At 39.0% G+C, this 19,445-nt stretch overlaps 1 protein-coding gene across 6 annotated transcripts in view; it reads right to left on the bottom strand.

Moving 5' to 3' along the window:
• The window catches only part of LOC126161534 (stress-activated protein kinase JNK), a 566,777-nt gene that overhangs the window by 39,315 nt on the left and 508,017 nt on the right, over positions 1 to 19,445 (bottom strand). For all 6 annotated transcript variants that reach the window (XM_049917454.1, XM_049917457.1, XM_049917458.1 and 3 more), the window contains 2 exons: positions 18,633 to 18,791; positions 8,998 to 9,122 (listed from right to left, as the gene is read on the bottom strand). In XM_049917454.1, the coding sequence (XP_049773411.1) occupies positions 8,998 to 9,122; positions 18,633 to 18,791 (284 nt within the window). The remainder of the gene's footprint in view (positions 1 to 8,997; positions 9,123 to 18,632; positions 18,792 to 19,445) is intronic.

Below are 19,445 nucleotides of genomic sequence, written 5' to 3'. Positions count from 1 at the left end.
TTCATGTGATGTTATAAGCTGCAGAGAGAGTTGCAGTTGCATTCTGTAGTTTGATTCTACAATCAACAGTTGCAGTTACGAAGTTACCTGCCTGTGTTGTAGACTATTAAGAGCTGCCATCTGCCATGTCAGTAAGTAGATTTGCTACTGGAATCATCACAGCTGTAGTGCTGCATTGCCGTTAAGGACTTCGCCTCTGTAGGACATTATTAGAGTGATAATGAGACACTGACTAAGTATCTGTTGTCTGCACCACAGTTCACGTCAAGGTATTTTGTGAATTACAATAAATAAGAATTATTTTACTTGGACTAATTTATTTGTGTAGCAGTTTCAGAACACTACACTGGCACAGTCGTTTATAGTGATGTAGCTCACAGGACGTAGAGAGCACATCACAGTAGTTTCAGAGTAACTTCCATCACGACATACCAGTGACTGAAATGAGAGATATGCACTACATGTACAACCCAGCAAATAGCAATGGGGACACACCACCTCAAATTTATGCTGCATGTTCTGCTGGGAGGCAGCTGTCTTGAGGATAAATGTTTGTACAACACCACTAGTGCTTGTGAAAGACAGACTTTTTTGAGAAGAGAGCTGCAGATGCTGGGAGGCTACACAATCCACTAATGCCTGAGCTCGAGGAACAAATTCTTCAGACTGTGGATGAAACTCCTAATTTTACAAGAACAACTGCAAAAAGGGGAAGTCATTAATCACATGATGATCTGAAACATTCTGCATAAAAATCTGTACCTGTATCACCTTCAATAGCTGCACGGACTGAGAGAGGCAGATTTTCAGCCAAGAATAGCTTTATGCCCATGCATGTTTGAGGAGTGTGCTGTGTCTGCAGTTCTCAGCATGTACCTTACTCATTGGTGAGGATAGATTTTCATATGATGGATCTTCAATTATCATAAAAATCATGTATGGGTTTATGAAAACCTTCATGAAGTCAGACAAGACAGACATCATCAGAGGTGCAGTCTCAATACGTGGGGTCAAATAATTCATGGCCATCTCATTGGCCCTACTTCCTTCCACATTGTTTTTCCTGTCAAACACATCTGCGGTTTCTCAGACAACAATTGCTTCATTTACTGTCATTCAGGGAATGTGGTTTATGCACAATGGTGCAATAGTTTGCAAGTATCTATGTTTTCCCCTGAGAACATTTAAAACCCTTGGTGTATTCAACTCCCACACCCATTGTTGAATTCCAAGGGAGTGTTTCCAAACTTGATTTTCCACCACGTACAGAGAAGTATAGAACACAGGCTTAAGGATGCAGGTGACCACTTAGGAAATTTTTTTTAATGTAAATGAATTTGGTAAATATATCTTTTTTACGCCACAAATTAAAAACCCTTTCATACCTTCCTAACAAACTTTCTGTAATGTTTTGATGTCATGAATAAATGATCACAGTTCGTGAGACACATTTTATACACCCCGTACAACAAATAATTTTTCTTTTGTACAATTTAAGACTCGAAGATTCTGCTAACAACCAACCATCAGTCAAACAAAAAAATTTAAATAATACAATTTCTCAGTAATTTTGATTTATTATATTTTATTATGAGTTCTGTTGAACCTAATAGCACTAGAGTTGCTGAGATATGGAACGCTCAGTGTTCTTACACCAATTAAAATCATTATTTTTTTTTATAAAATTTACGTAGATGGATACTGTAAGGTACAATACACTGAGGTGACAAAAGTCATGGGATACCTCTTAATACTGTATCTGACCTCTAGTAGAAGTCCCCTGCAGAAATATTGAGCCATGCTGCCTCTATAGCCATCCATAATTGCAAAAGTGTTGCCAGTGCAGAATTTTGTGCACCTCTCAATTATGTCCCATAAATGTTTGATGGGATACACGGCCGGCAATCTGAGTGGCCAAATCACTCCTCAAATTGTCCAGAATCTCTAACAATTTTGGCATAGTGATAAGGTGCATTGTCATCCATAAAAATCGATGATTGTTTGGGAACATAAAGTCCAACGAATGGCTACAAATGTCTCAAAGTAGCTGAACATAACCACTTCCAGTCAACAACTGGTTCAGATGGAGTAGAGGACAAAGTCCATTCCACGTAAACACAGCACACACCATTTGGAGCCACCACCAGCTTGCACTTTGCCTTGTTGACAACCTGGGTCAATGGCTGTATGTGGTGTGCACCATACTATCACACTACCATCAGATCTTGTCAACTGGAATCAGGACTCATATGACCAGGCCACGGTATTCCAGTCATCTAGGGTCCAATCAATACGGTCACAAGCCCAGGAGAGGCGCTGCACAGTGCACTGTCCTGTTAGCAAAGGCACTTGTGTCTGTCATCTACTGCTGTAGCCCATTACCACCAAATTTCGCCACACTGTCCTAGCAGATACGTTCAACGTACAGACCTCACTGATTTCCATGTTTATTTTACACAGTGTAGCTTGTCTGTTAGCACTGACAACTGTACACAAACATCCCTGCTCTTGGTCTGTGGTGAGAGGTAATGCCTGAAATTTACTATTCTCGGCACTCTCTTGACACTGTGGATCACAGATATTGAATTCCCTAACACTTTCCAAAATGGAATGTCCCAAGTGTCTAGCTCCAACTATCAGACCGTGTTTTATGTCTGTTAATTCCTGTTATGTGGTCATACACACATCAGGAAACTTATTACATGAATCACTTGAGTACAAATGACAGCTCCACCAATTCATTGCCCTTCTCCATCTTGTGTATGCAATACTATTATCATCTGTATAAGTGCATATTGCTATTCCATGACTTTCGTCACCTCAGCATATGGTAGATTCACAGTAGCACTCATATCAACTAATGGTACATCAAAATACCTGAAAATAAATAGGTAGTTCTACATAATATAACAAATACATCAGAATTAGTATTGTAGGGTAGTTCTTGCAGAATGTAAATATTTTGGGATTAGGGAGACCACTCACTGAAAAGTAGAAATGTACAGTTGTCAATAGGCACATACAAAAGAAAGAAGACTTGCTAGCTTTCAGTGTTAGCCCTGGATGAGATGGATGTGGGTGCCAGCTAGACTAACAGTGCCAATGTAATTTTTTGGCAGATAGTCTGGTTGTGATAGTGCTAGTGTTGGGTGTGGGAAGTGGAAAGGAGGGAGATGGCTTTTGTGAGACAAGGTGGGGGGGCTAGCGTGATTGTAGCAGTGAGTGGGAGGCGTACATGTTGAATGCAACATGAAAGGAAGAGGAAACTGTAGGATGGAGGGTGTGCAGAAAGTGGAATACCTGAGACTGAGGCCAGTATGATAACAGGAGTGGACAATGCATTGCTAGGACATCTGTGTAGTTCAGAGAAGCTGGCAGTGGAAGGAAGGATACAACTGGCTCTGGTTGTCACAAAGCCATTGAAATTGAGCTTCCTGTGCTCAGCTGCATGTTGTGCCAGTGAGTGATTGACTTTGTTCTTGATGACAGTGTGGTGATGTCCATCTATTCTGATGGACAGCTGATTGGTAGCCAGACCAACATAAAAGGCTATGCAGTGTTTGCAGCAGAGTTTGTATGTGGCATGGGTGTATTCACAGGTGGCCTGGCCTATGGTGAGGCAGGATAAGCCTATACCAGGGCTGGAGTAGGATATGTTGGGAGGGTGGATTGGGCAGGTCTTGCACCTTGGTCCATCGTGATTCCTGCACCAAGTGATTGGGGAAGGAAGTGGCATATGCATTGACGAGGATGTTGTGTAGATTGGGTGGGTGACAGAACACCAGATGGAGGATGAGAGATAATCAAAGCTCTGGTGAAGGATATGGTTGATTTGTTCCCTTCCAGGGTGATGAAGGGGCAGTACTTTGTTTCGTTTCTTGGTGGTGGTGGTGGGAGCAATTGGGGAAAGGGGGGGATGAGGGTGAGAATATAGCATGCAAAATCTGTTTGTGAACTAGGTTTGGAGGGTAGTGCCTGTCTGTGAAGGTCTTTGTGAGGCCTCCAGTATACTGGGCAAACAATTTCTTGTCACTGCAGATACATCATCCACACTGGTTATTGTGCTCCAACTGGAAGTATTTTGGCTCATGTTGTCCAACACTTAAAACCACTGCCCAAAACCTAACCTTTCGCATCAAAGATACAAACCATTTCCTTCACTGATTATCCAACATCCTCTCCATTTTACCTTTCTCTATCCCCACTCACCACTGTTGATGCCACCTTCTAATACAACATCCCTTCTGCTCATTTCTTGCCACAATCAAACACTATATCTCTCAATGTCCTTCAGACCCCAAATGCAACACTTAATTCCTTACATGCCTTACCAACTACATCCTGACCCACAATTACTTTTCCTTTGAAGAGAAGGTGTACAAACAAATCCATGGCACAGCACCAACACAACACCCTCCTGTGCCAATCAGTTTATGGGTCTTCTGGAGGAAACCTTCCTAACCTGCAAAAACCCCAAATCACAAATATGATTCAGGTTCACTGATGATATCTTCATGACATGGACTCAAAGCCAATACAACACACCTGCATTCCTTCACAACCACAACATATTTTCTCACTACTGCTTCACCTGGTTCTCCTCTACTCACAGTGCCATCTTCCTGGACATTGACCTCCACCTTCCTGATGGCTCAATCCACACCTCTGCCCACATTAAAACAACTAACCACCAACAGTACCTGAATTTTGACAGCTGCCATCCCTACCACATGAAAAGTCCCTCACATACATTGTAGCCACCCACAGGTGATGTATCTGCAGTGACAAGGACTCCCTTGCTCAGTATCCTGAAAGTCTCACAAAGGCCTTCACAGACAGCAATACCAACCTCCCCCCCCCCCCCCCCCACACACACACACCCCGTCCACAAACAGGTTTTGCACGCCACTTTCTCACAACCCCCTCCCACCCAATCCTCCCACCACTTCCAAGAAACAAAACAAAAGAGTGCCCCCACATCACCCTGGAGTAGAGCAATTGAACCTTATCCTTTGCCAGGGCTTCAAATATCACTAATTATACATTGAAATGAGGGACATCCTACCCTAGACCCTTCCTACCCATCCTGAAGTGGTGTTCCATCACCCACCCTACCTACACAGCATCCTTGTCCATCCCTATGCTTCTTCCATTCCCAATCCCTTGCCAAAGGAATCACTATGGACCAAGGTGCAAGATCTGCCCAATTCACCCAGCCAGCCATCTCCTACTACAGTCCTGTCACAGGCTTAACTTACCCCATCATAGGCCAGGCCACCTGTGAATGCAGCCATGCCATACATAAATTCCACTGCAAACACTGCATAGTCTTTTATGTTGGTCTGGCTATCAACTAGCTGTCCACCAGGATGAATGGTCACCACCATACTGTTGTAAGAACTAGGTTGTCCAACTGAAGGCATAACATGCAGCTGAGCACAACATGCTCAACTTCAGTGGTTGCTTCACAAGGCAAGTCATCTGTATCCTTCCCATCACCACCAGCACTTCTTTGAACTGCACAGGTGGGAGTTGTCCTTGCAACACATCCTCCACTCCTGGAATCATTGTGGCCTCTGTCTTAGGTAACTCACTGTCTCCACATCCTCCACCCAGCAATTTCTCCTTCCTTTGTCCTATCGCCCCTCCCAATTCACATTCCCACATCACCTCCAGAATGTGGCGCTTCCCAACAGCCACTTTAATCATGCCAGCCCATATATCTGCTACCCCTTCCTCCCATGTCCCTAGCCAGCAAATCAGCCACCTCCATCTGAGGCACTAGCCACCCACCCCCAGTCCATCTCCCTGCCACCCACGTCCCTCTGTCCATCTCAACTGACACTATCCACACCACAAACTGCCCGACTGCTGAAAAATAATACTGGCACTGTTAGTGTAGTCGGCACCCCATAACTCGTCACAGGATAACTCCTAAAGTTAGCATGTTCCCTTTCTTTTGTAAGTGTCTGTCGCAAACTCAACATTTTTCCTTTTCAGTGAATGGTCTCCTTAATCCTAAAGTATTCCAGAATTAATATTTATGCATTCACTATGAGTTATGCATATCTCAATATTTGAAAATCAATATATCATCTTCTCTGACAAAACATTATTTATATTAGTGCTTACACTAATGGGACAAACCAGTTATAGAAAAGAACTACATATTTGCTTGTTCACTTATGCTAAAAAGTTCATTAAATGACTAGAATGAATTTTGATCTTGTACTGTGGCCATGATATGAAAAGTGAGAAGATTTTATTTACGAAACACTCAAGAGAAAAAGTGTATGAAATTTTAATGTAAAAGTCTGTAGTTCACAGAACAGATTCCTGCAAGAATGTATCATCCGATGAACACAATTCATAATGCATGTAACTTTTTTCTGAGGAAAAAAGAAATTGCCAATGGCTTCCTCTAAAAGGTGATGCTGTAAGACAACAATATATGGAAATATTGAAAGTAAGCTGCTCTGATGGATTTCTTAAGTACAAATTATGCAATTGTGCAGAAGCCAAAGTTTGCAGAATTATGTCTCCTTGCTAGATCTGGGACATGGCAGGATCAATTCAATTTGCTACCAACACACAAACGCAAGAACCTAGCAGAGTCCACCTGATGAATTTCTTATTCTTTACACTTTATATTTATTTCCTCGTGTTCTTTCTGTATGACATGCAATTGGACATCAGGAGTTACTTGACATTCAGAGTGACTCTACTGCAGCTAAACCAGTTGAGGAAGATGTTTACAGGTTTTCTGCTGTTTTTTAGCCACTGAAATTACCCACTGTAGTGTAACAGAGTGGGAGGAAATTTATAAATACGGTGGAACTTCTCAAGAAGACCACTCCTTTAAGCCCACCCCCTCTCTAAACAACCATATTTTTAAGGAACTGAAATAAACTATCATAAGATCAATGCATCTTTATCCCCTTTAAGATGACCACTACTTTTCTGTACCAAAGACCACTCTTTAACTGACAACGCCCTCCCTTTAATGCAACCATAAACAATCATAGAAGGGAGAATTACAATAGTGTATCACTGTAAGGTTTCTCGTTGACAATGTGACAAAACAATCTAAAATTTCATTGTCATTTGTACTTATAATAGCAAACAGTTCTGATTTTTCCTCTGTAGTGAACAGTTATGGCTACCTCAAATAAAAGAGAACTTGTTCTTTCACTAGAACAGCAAATTTCTGTTACTAGAGAGAGTGAAAAAGGAAAATCTCAGCATCAGTTAGTGAGTGAGTTGACCTGTGGAAAAAGTCAAATACAGAATACAATTGCAAATTGCAAAGTGTATGTTAAGAATGTGAAGGTAACGACAACGAAAATTCAAAGAAAAGATGGAGTCAACCATTTGACAATGTTCTAATTGGAAGTTGAGATTCACTATAATTACAAGTTGCTATTGAGATAGTTACTTTTACAACATGGATGAAACTGGTCTATTTTTTAAAGCTATTCCAGACAAAACACTAACTGTTAAGAGTGATCAGTGCAAAGGAGGCAAAATGGCAAAACAAATGTTAACGATCGGTCTTCGTGCTAACCTCTGCAGTGAAAAGGGAGAAATCATCCATGGTGCTTGCTGTCTCTTGGCTAAAAATCCACGAATGCTGGGTGACATTTTTCATTCTTGAAAAATAGTTTTCATGATAATACAACGCGTCACTGCAGAAAAAATTATCAAATGTGGAAACAATTTTTTTTTCCTGCCAATACAACATTGTGTGTTCAGCCTCTTAACCAAAGAGTGATCTGGTCTTTTAAATTACATTATTGAAAGAAACTTCTGCATTCATAGTTGCAAAAACCGAAAACGCCACATCTGTGCATGACCTACCTAAGTCTGTGACCTTACGTGATGTCTGCTGGATTAAAAGTGAGTGCAATGGAGTGGAAAATGACAATTAGAAAATGGTTCATTAATTCTGGTTTTCAAGCTTCACAAGACATGGACGCTGTAGAAAGTAGTGATGAATCAATAAATATCCTCAATCACATGAGCAAAGCCGCCAAAACTTAACTGCACATTTCTACAGTGAACAAAGAAATTTACTGCTTCAATTGTGGTGATAATTGGTAACATGTCATCACAGAAATGAACCCAGATCCTCAGTGTAGTGACAACCAAACCAGTGTAGTAAAGATGACACAATTCCTGTAGAGGCAATCCCATTAGGCAATGCCTTAGAGGGTATTGCAACACATAAGTCCCTTGCATCTGAGCTTTCCAATCAAAAACTGATGTACTTACTATAAGAGGTGGAAAAGGAATAGGATACTTTAACTGTAAACAAATGTATGAAAAAGTGTGTGCAGATGATAATTAGATACGTACTATATTGTTATTACAGTTATTAAAACATTATAAGAACTTGTTTTTCAATGTATCAGTTGTTGTAATTAACTGTGTTTGAATGATTACGTCCAGCATCACATTTTACCTTGATCACCATTTAAGAAGACCATACCCTCCGTACAACCAAGTGGTTGGCTTAATTGGTTTCAGTGTATAAGAAACAGCATGGAACCCGACATTAACCTTCATAGCCCCACTAAATGAAGCTGGAAGACAATTACAATCAGTAATTGTTCCACTCTGCTTCCTATCTGTTACGTAAGACTTAATCCCTATTCCAATTATTCCATTTAACTCACAGAACTGTTTTATTTAGCAGGTCACATAGGATACCAACCTCTGCGAAGTGGCTGTTACAAGACTGCACAATTTTAGCGTCATCTATTAATAGGCCTTGCCAGAAACTAAACTGACATTCATTGAGAATATCGTGGATGTTCAGGCAATCAAAAATAAGCCTGGGCAGTATTTTTTTACATCAGTTTTTTGCCTTTTATTGAAAGTGTTTTCACATATTCATATTTTAATAAAAGTGGGACAGTGCCTTGACGTTGGGACTCATTAAATATGTGACACAGGACTGCACTTATATATTCATGATAGTATGTATTCAATACTTACAGCATTTACTTCTCCTTCATCATACCACACATTGATATATGGGTGTAAAAGAGCTTCGTCAACTGATATCCGCTTTTCAGGGTCAATTACAAGCATGCCTGACAGCAAATCCCGAGCTTGACTTGCTGTAATTAAACAGACAACACAAAACTAAAAACAATGAATAAATAGGGCATCAAATTACACTGTTCATATGTTAGGCTATGTTACTATGAGAAAAACACTTATTAAGCTGCTGGTAAGCAGATAAAAAAAATGGGAATGTCAGTATACCTGCAGTTAGAATTGCAGGTTTCTTCCTCCCAATAAGAAATGAAAGAGCTGGAGGAAACAAACAGGAGGATGAATACAGTTTAATACCACACTGACATTGAGGATGTTTGTTGCAAAAGCAGAGCCATCTTTAAAGTGACTGCACAATCACTATAATGCCTACATGAGAAAGAACAGTGGACATTAATGGGAAATGTAAAAAAAATAAATAACTCATTTCTATTGCAGCTACTTCTTATATGTAATGCAACACATCTGGATTAACAAGGTTTTACACCAATACAGCTTTCATAAAGATTGTTCATTTGTTATCTGAAAAAAATCAGTAATTTCTGTACATGTTGATTAAAATGGCCACTACTAATAAATAGAGGAAATATTCCATGGTCCAATGTCCTGGCATACTGGATATTACTGTATTAAGGCAAAGTAACTTCACCCGAAGCTCTGAAGCTACACTAGCTTACACAACATGTCCCATTACATTTTCTGTTTCTACGGTATTATTTTTCTTATTCAACAGAAGTACATAAGCGTGATAAACAGAATAGAGAGTAGTCACAAATAGAACACAAAAATACATATTATTTTTAACTATCATACTATCCAACAGCTCACTCATTCAGAAGATGATGAAACAAACTGTCAGGCCTTCCTTGTTTGCCTCTAATAAAGTGTTTCTAATTCAAAATCACTGAGAAAAACTATGCCATTTGATTTTTTCCTTGTGTTCTAAAACTTAAGGATGCACGATTTCCCCCTCATCTGACTATAGGCTGATATTACAATTTTTGTTTTAATTTCAATTAAATATATGACCTACGCCAGAATATTTTATGCAACAACAAAAAATTATTATTATGTAGATGTAGATGCAAATGTAAATTATGTTAAAGTCTCCAGTCTAAAGACAGGTGTCATGCAGCTCTCCATGTTAATTTATGCTTTGCAAGTCTCATCATCTTCACACAACTACAGCAAACTACATACATTTAAACATGCTTACTAAATTTGAGCTGTGGTCCCCACAATTTTCACCCTCTGCTTTACACTTTTGTACAACACTGCACTCCATATATTTTATAATTCTCTCTACTTTGACCACCAAAATTTATTTTGGTACCCAATTAGCAAAGCTCATATACTATTTTTAGAGTCTCCTTTCTTAATCTAATTCCCTCAGTATCAACTGACTTAATTCAACTGAAATCTATTAAACATGTTTTACTCCTGTTGATGTTTGTCTTAAACCTTCTTGCCAAGATGCATCCATTCGACTGCACTTCCAAGCCACCTCTAGCGAAATTACAATGTAATCAGCAACCATTGAAGACTTTATTTATTCACTCTGAACTTTTACTCGTTTCCAAATTTCTCTTTGGTTTTCTTCATGACTTGCTCAGTATATGGACTGAACAACGCAGGGGACAGATTACACCTATGTCTCGCTTCCTTGCCAACCACTTCTTCCCTTTCATGTCCTTAAATGCCAATAACTGCAAACTGGCTTTTTATTAGTTTTAGATAATCTACTGCATCCTGCTACCTTCAGAATTTCACAGAATGTATTCCAGGCATCATTTTTTGAAAGCTTTCTCCAAGTATACAATTGCTATAAATGTATGTTCGCCTCTCTTCAACCTAAAAAAGGTTGTAGGATCAATATTGCCTTGTGTATTCCTACATTTCTCTATAACCCACAGTAATCTTCAACTAGATCGACTTCTACCACCTTTTCCATTCTTCAGTAAATAATTCTTCCAGGATTTTGCAGTTGTGTATTATGAGACTTATGGTTTGTTGATATTCACATCTTTCATCTCCTGCCTTCCTTGGAAAAAGGATTATTACACTCATACCTAAGTCTGAGGGTATTTCGCCTCCTTCATATACCGTATTTACTCGAATCTAAGCCGCACTCGAATCTAAGCCGCACCTGAAAAATGAGACTCGAAATCAAGGAAAAAAAAAATTCCCGAATCTAAGCCGCACCTGAAATTTGAGACTCGAAATTCAAGGAGAGAGAAAAGTTTTAGGCCACGCCTCCAAATCGAAACAAAGTTGGTCCATTGTAATATGAGACACAATTTAGGTCGAATGAATGACAATACAGCTACAGTAGTTTGGTTCGAGTCGTAAGCTTAGCAGTTAAGCTTTACCAGGTAGCCATTGCTATGCGTCAGGCGCTCCGTCCGTATTTATACGGGTATCCTTCCTTTTTCACGTGCTTCGTCTGGTTTGAATCGATTGCCTATTTTGCTTTGATATGATAAGTGCCGTTTTCTTTGTTATAGGTGTTTGCGTCACTCTTAAGCTGAAAATGCATTACTGCACTGTGTCATGCATTGTTTGTCGCATTGTGATAGTGCGTGTTTACGGCCTGTCGCGGCTCGCGGCATGGCTTGCTTTTGTGCGCGCTACCGCCGCGTACAATTAAAATAAAAAAGAGAGGGATCGTCTCATTAGCGAAACAATGGCAAGAGACTGCTATTTGTTGTTACTTACACTGCTGCTTTCTTTGATAATGATTAACAAGAATCAAATAATAGACTGCGTATGATAGAACATGTTCTGAACGAGAGTTAGGCGAAAATTTTTCTCTGTTTGAAAATCTTTGCGGCCGCTTCTTTATTACATCAAATTCTGCACAGAAATTAGAGTCATCTTAGATTTAAAAATCTAATCACTTGCCGTGCTTCATTTCAGACTGTATCATTATTAGGCATAAGAATAATACGAATATAAACATGACACGATACGTATATTCTTCCGCGTTTGCTGTTGTCTCACTCTAGTTTTGTAGTTTATTAGGCAGACAGGATTTAAATGAGATAGCAGCAAACACGAAAGAATACATGGCAAAATGTTTATATTCGTACTATTCTTATGGTGAAGAGAATACTGTATGTGATTCAAATTTCATCAGGTTCCTATTAGCAACCATCTCTTCTCACAGATAGGAAAAAATTCAGAACGTGGAGTTGGCCATATTGACAAACATCCCAAACAGTCTTGCCAGTCAGATTTTCGTAGTACACTGAAATTGTGCTACATTCGAAGATGAACAATACGGAATTTGTATTTACTTCGTTGGATAATGTATGAAAATGCAGTGGTCGAAACTCGCGGCGGAGAAAAAAAACTCGTCTTCCACTTTTTTTTTAAATTTATTTACTGACGCAGAGGTTTTGGCGCCAGTATTTATCTTTGTGCCTACAAAGCATGCCTGTGTCGCACTACATATATTCGACGGCAGAAGTTAGTTGTGGCGGCACGTACCAACATTTTTCGTAACTTCCGCTTGCTTTGCACTCGATTCTAAGCCGCAGGCGGTTTTTTGGATTACGAAATCCGGAAAAAAAGTGCGGCTTAGATTCGAGTCAATACGGTACATGGTGTTCCATGTATGACACCTGGGGCAAGCCAACAACTTGGACAGCAGGTTTACCAGCTGTTGCCCCTCTATCTGCAGAAAAACAGCTGCATGCACTTACTCTGACTTGAGCATTAACAATGATGCAATTTGACTAAATTAAGCACATTTTAATTTGAAGCAGGAGCTCACAATGATGCCCTTCTGTTTCAAGAGCTGTCTCACAACTTCTGAACACATTGTTAAACACATGATGAATTTAAGCTGCCGAAATTTGGGAAATGGTAAGTCAAACCCTGTATTCTAGGTCTTCAAGTGTAAAGGGATTGTTTACATTGACATTATCTTTCAATCATTTTAACTGATTCAACTGTGGGTTCTTTGTGACAATTTTATATTGTCTTAACTAAGAGCTTAGTTGGTGCTTAGCTTTTAACGTTACCCAAAGATAAAAATTGGCCAGGTGTGAGCAGAATTCATGCACTGAGAATCTTTATGATTTTTGCCTGTTATCAGCACTAATGTTAGCAAGTTATTGGCCTCAGGGATTCCAAGACTTCTGAGAATATTTTAATTTCAAGTCTGAAGTCTGATAACAAATGACACAAGAAATATTTTTTTCATGTTATATAATTACAAATCAACAATTTTCTGATATCTGCCTCTACTTTTGCTGTCAAACCTTGCTTCTTGCCAAATATCATGATTCTAGGTCAATGATTGGGTCTATGAGTATTAAAATATGTGACATAAATGGTTGTATCTTTTGATTGCATTGGCTTGGAAGGAAATGTCTATTAGACAGCCTTGGGACCATAGGCATATGAACGCGATATAAATTTCGATTTGATACATCTATCCATTCCTGAGAAAAATGATTTTGAACAGCTGGACAGACAGACAGACAACGTGTCCAATTCGGGTTCCATTTTTAGTGATTGAGGTATGGATCATTGAATATCAAATGGATTTAGATCTGGAGAACGAAAAGGCCAGTCAACTATCCACCATTAAAAACACTTTGCATCACACAGAAACATTAGTACTGTGTGGTCCTGCATAAAATAACCACAGGTCTTTTCATTAGGTGTTAGTTCTCTTATAAAAAAAGAATGGAGTGTATATTGTTCAAATACCTATCAGAAGTTATTGTTTCATGGAAAAATATAGATTCATCGATTTGTCTTGCACTAATTGCACAGTTCTGTTTTCACACCATGCGGAGGCTCTAGATGTAACTGATGAAATGGTTCTGCAAATTTATGTTCCCTCACAAATGTCAACATGCGTCATCGGGTGGGTGGGGGGGGGGTGGGGGGGGGGGGGACAACAAACACACAGTATTTTGAGCTCAACCTCCCCATCACACACACACAGCTTAACAGCCAGTTACAATAATTAAGCCGAATAACAGTATCTGAGCTAGTCAGCTGATGCACTGCCATTATTTTGTGTAGTTTCAGTTTGAGTTTGTGTGCAGCTCTGCGAGCAGACAGTACTGACACAACGCTAGTCTGAAGTGCTAAACTTATTTCTGAGGCCTCTCCTACCTTGTCTAATTACTTTCAGTTAAATCAATAGGTTCTCTACACCTACATTTGTCTAACATGGATCCAATCTCTTGAAATTTCTTCACTAATCTATGTATCGTTGAGTCATTGGGAAAGAGCACAACAGGAAATTTTGTATTAATGCAAGCCGACATTCCACCTAAGATTCTGTTTTTGCACAGTTCAATACAAGAGACATTGTTGATTCTTTGTGTATACCATAGTAAGCAGAAATTTAACAAAAAAATTCAAAAGAAAACATCTGTACACTCAATCACACAGTATAAGTGGCACATGCATATTGTTACTGTCATGGGGACTGGGCCAGTGACATACAGGTGGGAGAAGCTCCAGACTAGCACAAACGTTGTACATGAAACACTCGGGGAAAGTGTGCACAGCTGTCTTGCAGTGGAAGTGGTGGCAAACAGCCAGTAAATCTGACATGCGAGCTGTGGGTTTCCCAGGGCATCATACACTGAAGAGCCAAAGAAACTGATACACCTGCCTAATGCCATGTACAGTCACACAAGCACGCAGAAGTGCCACAACACGACATGGCATGGACTCAATTAGTATCTGAAGTAGTGTGGGAGGGAAATGACACCATGAATCCTGCGGGGCTGTCCATAAATATGAGGGGGTGGAGATATCTTCTGAACAGCACATTGAAAGACATCCCACATATGATCAACAATGTTCATGTCTGGGGAGTTTGGTGGCCAGTGGAAGTGTTTAACTCAGAAGAATGTTCCTGGAGCCACTTTGTAACACTTCTGGATGTGTGGGGCATCACATTGTCCTGCTGGAATTGCCCAAGTCCATCAGAATGCAAAATGGACATGGATGAACACAGGTGATCAGACAGGATGCTTATGTAAGTGTCATCTGTCAGAGTTGTATGTAGACATATGGGGGGGGGGGGGGGGCTATATCATTCCTACTGCACGTGCCCCACACCATTACCGAGCTTCCACCTGATTAAACAGTCCTCTGGTGACAGGCAGGGTCCATGGATTCATGAGGTTGTCTCCATACCCATAACGTCCATCCGCTTGATACAATTTGAAACGTGACTCATCTGACCATACAACATGTTTCCAGTCATCAACAGTCCAATGTTGGTTTTGATGGGCCTTTTTACCAGATTCCTGATAATCATGGAACACTTGTGAAATGGTAGTATGGAAAAATCCCCACTTCACCGCTACCTTGGAGGTGCTGTGTCCCATTGCTCGTGCGCCAACTATAACACCATGTTCAAACTCACTTAAATCTTGACAATCTGCCATTGTAGCAGCAGTAACCAATGTAACAACTACACCAGACACTTGTTGTCTTATATAGCCATTGCTGACCACAGCATTGTATTCTCTGTGTTTACATATCTCTGAATTTGAACAGACATGCCAATACCATTTTCTTTGGCACATCAGTGTATCTTGAAAACCAGGGGAAATACTTTAATATGGCTCACTTTCCCAAGTACCTCAATAATTCTGTGGGAATGTCATCTACTGCAAGAGCTTTGTTTCAACTAAGTCCTGTAAATGCTCTGTCGAATTATTCTTGAACTATCAAACAATAGAAAATCCAGGATGGAATGTAACAATATTATGAGAAGGAAAGTTGCCACTCACACTATAGCAGAGACGCTGAGTTGCCGATAGGCACAACAAAAAGATTTTCACACATAAAGCTTTCAGCCAATGGCCTTTGTCAACAACAGCACACACACACACACACACACACAACTGCAACTCACACACATGACTGCAGTCTCAGGTAACTGAAACACACTGCAAGCAGCAGCACTTCTTGCACTATCTTATCTCTCATCTTATTTTCTTTCCTCTTCCATTTCTATAATATCGTTGTTAAGTGCATTCCCCTTGTACCATCTTCCTGTATGTCATTCCATCTGGAAGCTTTCTCTTCTTTGTTTAGTGAGCTCTTGATATTTACATGGTAGCTTCTCTTTTCTCCAAAGTTGTCTCTAACTCCACTTTTCCCAACTCAAGGGTGCTTTTATAGCCTTGCAATTGTCCCTAGCCAGATCTGTTTAGGCATTTTGTGCTTTCCTGCTTAGGCATTTTATAAATGTTTGTATTCCCTCCTGCCTGCATCTTTTTTTTCCGTCAATTAAATCTAACACCTCACGTGTTATCTAAGGACTTTTTGTCACCAATATTTGACATCTCAAAGGTCTGGAAAACATTGTGGCATATTACTTCTCACAAATCAACGACATATTTGTTCTTTTCTTTTCTTCCAATACTCTTTCATTCGTTCACTATCTTTTCTCTTTCTGTGTTCTGACATCTTGACACCAATTTATTTTTTTTTTCCATTCTCCATGATAGAATCCTTGCATATGCAGTAATTGTTCCGTAAATGCTTTTCTGTCAGCTGTTTCTTCAATTTTTATATTGTATTTTTCTAAATATTTTCTTCCTTCACGGATCCAAGTTCTTCTTGACTTTTTATTCTACAAATATTTGAAGATCTTTTTTAGTTAACTTTCTGTCTTCCATTCAAAATAAATGTCTAAAAAATATCAGTCTTCTTTTTCTCATTACGTGTTTTTTTTTGTCACCTTAGTTGTAGCATATATACATTATGATTAATGAAATATTTTCGTTTTTTTTACCTTGCAGTTAAAAGTAATGAAAGTGCTCAGTTATCACGTAAAGTAATGTAAATGACTTCCTTGGTTTATGTTTACAAGCCATTATTGTAGCTTTGATTCATTTCTCTTAATTCCTAAGTCACCTAATTATATCAAGGTCTGCAGGGGGGGGGGGGGCAATAGGTAAGAATATTACACACACAAATCAATCTGTTAAACTTTTTCTTTTACAGAACAGAACATTCAAATGTGATTATCATGTGATATTTATGGTAGTGAACATGGGAGATTGCATGAAATGATTACAAGGCCCAACAAAAAGACTGTCAGAAAACAAGCTTTCAGCCCACAATGGCATGATTTTACATACTAATTAGTGCAATACATTTTATAAAAATATGGAGGAAGTAATGGAAAGAAACGCATATGTTCGAAGTTAGCATGTATTTGGGGATACATTGACCGACCTATACTTCCATCATGACTGACAACTACCATTCTATCTGTGGTCAATATATCAAAAACACAATGAAGCTCTGACGACCCGGAAGTAGATACACTGCTTGATCAAAAGCTTTTTAACGTGTTTTATTAAGTCAAAGTACATAAATCAAACAGTGAGATCCAGCATCAAAATTATAAATATAATACAAGGTACTAGGATGAAGTACCCACACATAGCTCCAAATTTAGTTGAGAACAATACCTTCAATGTCATCCATCTTAAACCTTAATCCTTGTTTCAGAACATCTGGTGCAGTCAGAACTAAGGCTATTTGTTCTTCAGTTTCCAGAGATATTTGACATTATATGTTATTCCTTAATCACTGCCTGAAGCACAGTAGCTTACAATTTGAGCAATATATGACTGACATTTGTTTTTCTTAGTAGTGTGCACATTAACAATTACAAATGAGCCTTCATCTATATACTGACAAATGATGTTTGTATTCCTTAGTTCCACACTATCACTGGCATCAACACTGTTTGATAGATTGCGTACCTATAATCCTGGGGTAAAAGTACCCTTGAAACAGAGATATTATGCACATGACCTCAGAAATCATAATATACTGGCATATATATAGATGCGAACAAAAAATTAATCAGTGATCTGTTTTGAGAATTGATCAGTACCAGACACGATCTAGTTGAAAACACCAATGGCTTTGCAGTTAAATGATAGCATTGGATTTTGCACAACCAGATTTTAACATACTTTTTCATACACAATTATGAATCATAACAGATTCGCCAACTGTTGTACAACAAAATGGGCACTACATAGCGCCATCAAGTATATACTGATGGAACTTTACCATCAAACAGTATATAATAAACACTCAACTGAGAGACAGCAGAGAGCTGTAAAACTTTAGGTGTAGGAGTTGTTAAAGTAACTATAGAAATCAAAGTATACCTAGTTTGTAGTATATAGATAAATTAAATTTGTAAATTTGTGGTAAGGTCTTATCGGACCAAACTGCTGAGGTCATCAGTCCCTAAGCTTGCGCACTACTGCAGTCATGTGTGTGAGTTGCAGTTGTGTGTGTGTGTGTGTGTGTGTGTGTGTGTGTGTGTGTGTGTGTGTGTGTGGGCGCGTGCGCTCTTATGTGTGTCTATTGTTGACAAAGGCCATTGGCTGAAATCTTTACGTGTGAAAATCTTTTTGTTGTGCCTTTCGGCGACAGCCTATAGATAAATTAGCTTTCTTCAAAAGTATTAAATAAGGAAGTGCCTTAGCCTACAGTATGTATGTTGTAGGTTGTTTTATAAGAGTACCAGATAACTGAAATAATCCTACAATTACCTTTCAGTTTGTTGTGTTCGGATGAATCAGATGGAAACAAGACATCAGGAAACAGCCGATCAAATGAGTAACCGGGATACCGTGGTCGATTCTCTACATAATTTCGCACTGTAGGCTGTAACCTCTTCATGAAGTCTTGTGACGGAGTGCCCAGTTGCTCTACAAGAAAAATGTACAACAATAAATTACACAAGCAAAACTGCAGTACTTAGTATTACTTCTGGCTATCATGAACTTAATTTATAACTACACATGAGTGCATATGTGATAAGACTGCTTTGTATTGCTTGTCCGTTAAGATACATTAAAAAAAAAAATAATAAAGTACAAAATATGATACAAATTACACATCCTGCAGGAAACTGTGCAACTGAACAACTAAAGCTACAAGAATGCAAAGGGTTAAGAAACTGTTTTATGCTTTTAGAGTATGACATATTAAACAGAAATTGCACAAATTACTCATGCAAATATTTCTTCAAATGGTATAGATAAGTAAAAGATGATCTACAGGTGCAAAAGAATAGAATGTATGGAGACAAAGTACATTGCTAACCAAGCCTGAACAATGTTTCCCTTCTGCACAGAAGTTACCACAATAATGCTATTTCTCATGTACCATTCTTCCTCTTATACTGCATAGAATTCCTTCCTTCATTTACTGTCATTCTACCCACTTCCCCATTTTTTTCGTTCTGGCTCTATTTTGCTTCCTATTATTTGTCAAAACTAAGCTAAATGTAAATATGAGATACTGTGAGACTGAAGATGTTGATGGTGATGCCAAAGAAAATGTTGCAGTACCGTATTTAC

The sequence above is a fragment of the Schistocerca cancellata genome, chromosome 2 (assembly GCF_023864275.1).
Source record: "Schistocerca cancellata isolate TAMUIC-IGC-003103 chromosome 2, iqSchCanc2.1, whole genome shotgun sequence".
In the NCBI taxonomy this organism is placed as follows: Eukaryota; Metazoa; Arthropoda; class Insecta; order Orthoptera; family Acrididae; genus Schistocerca; species Schistocerca cancellata.
Note: the sequence above shows the minus strand (reverse complement) of the source record. Positions and strands in the feature narration are given on the sequence as shown.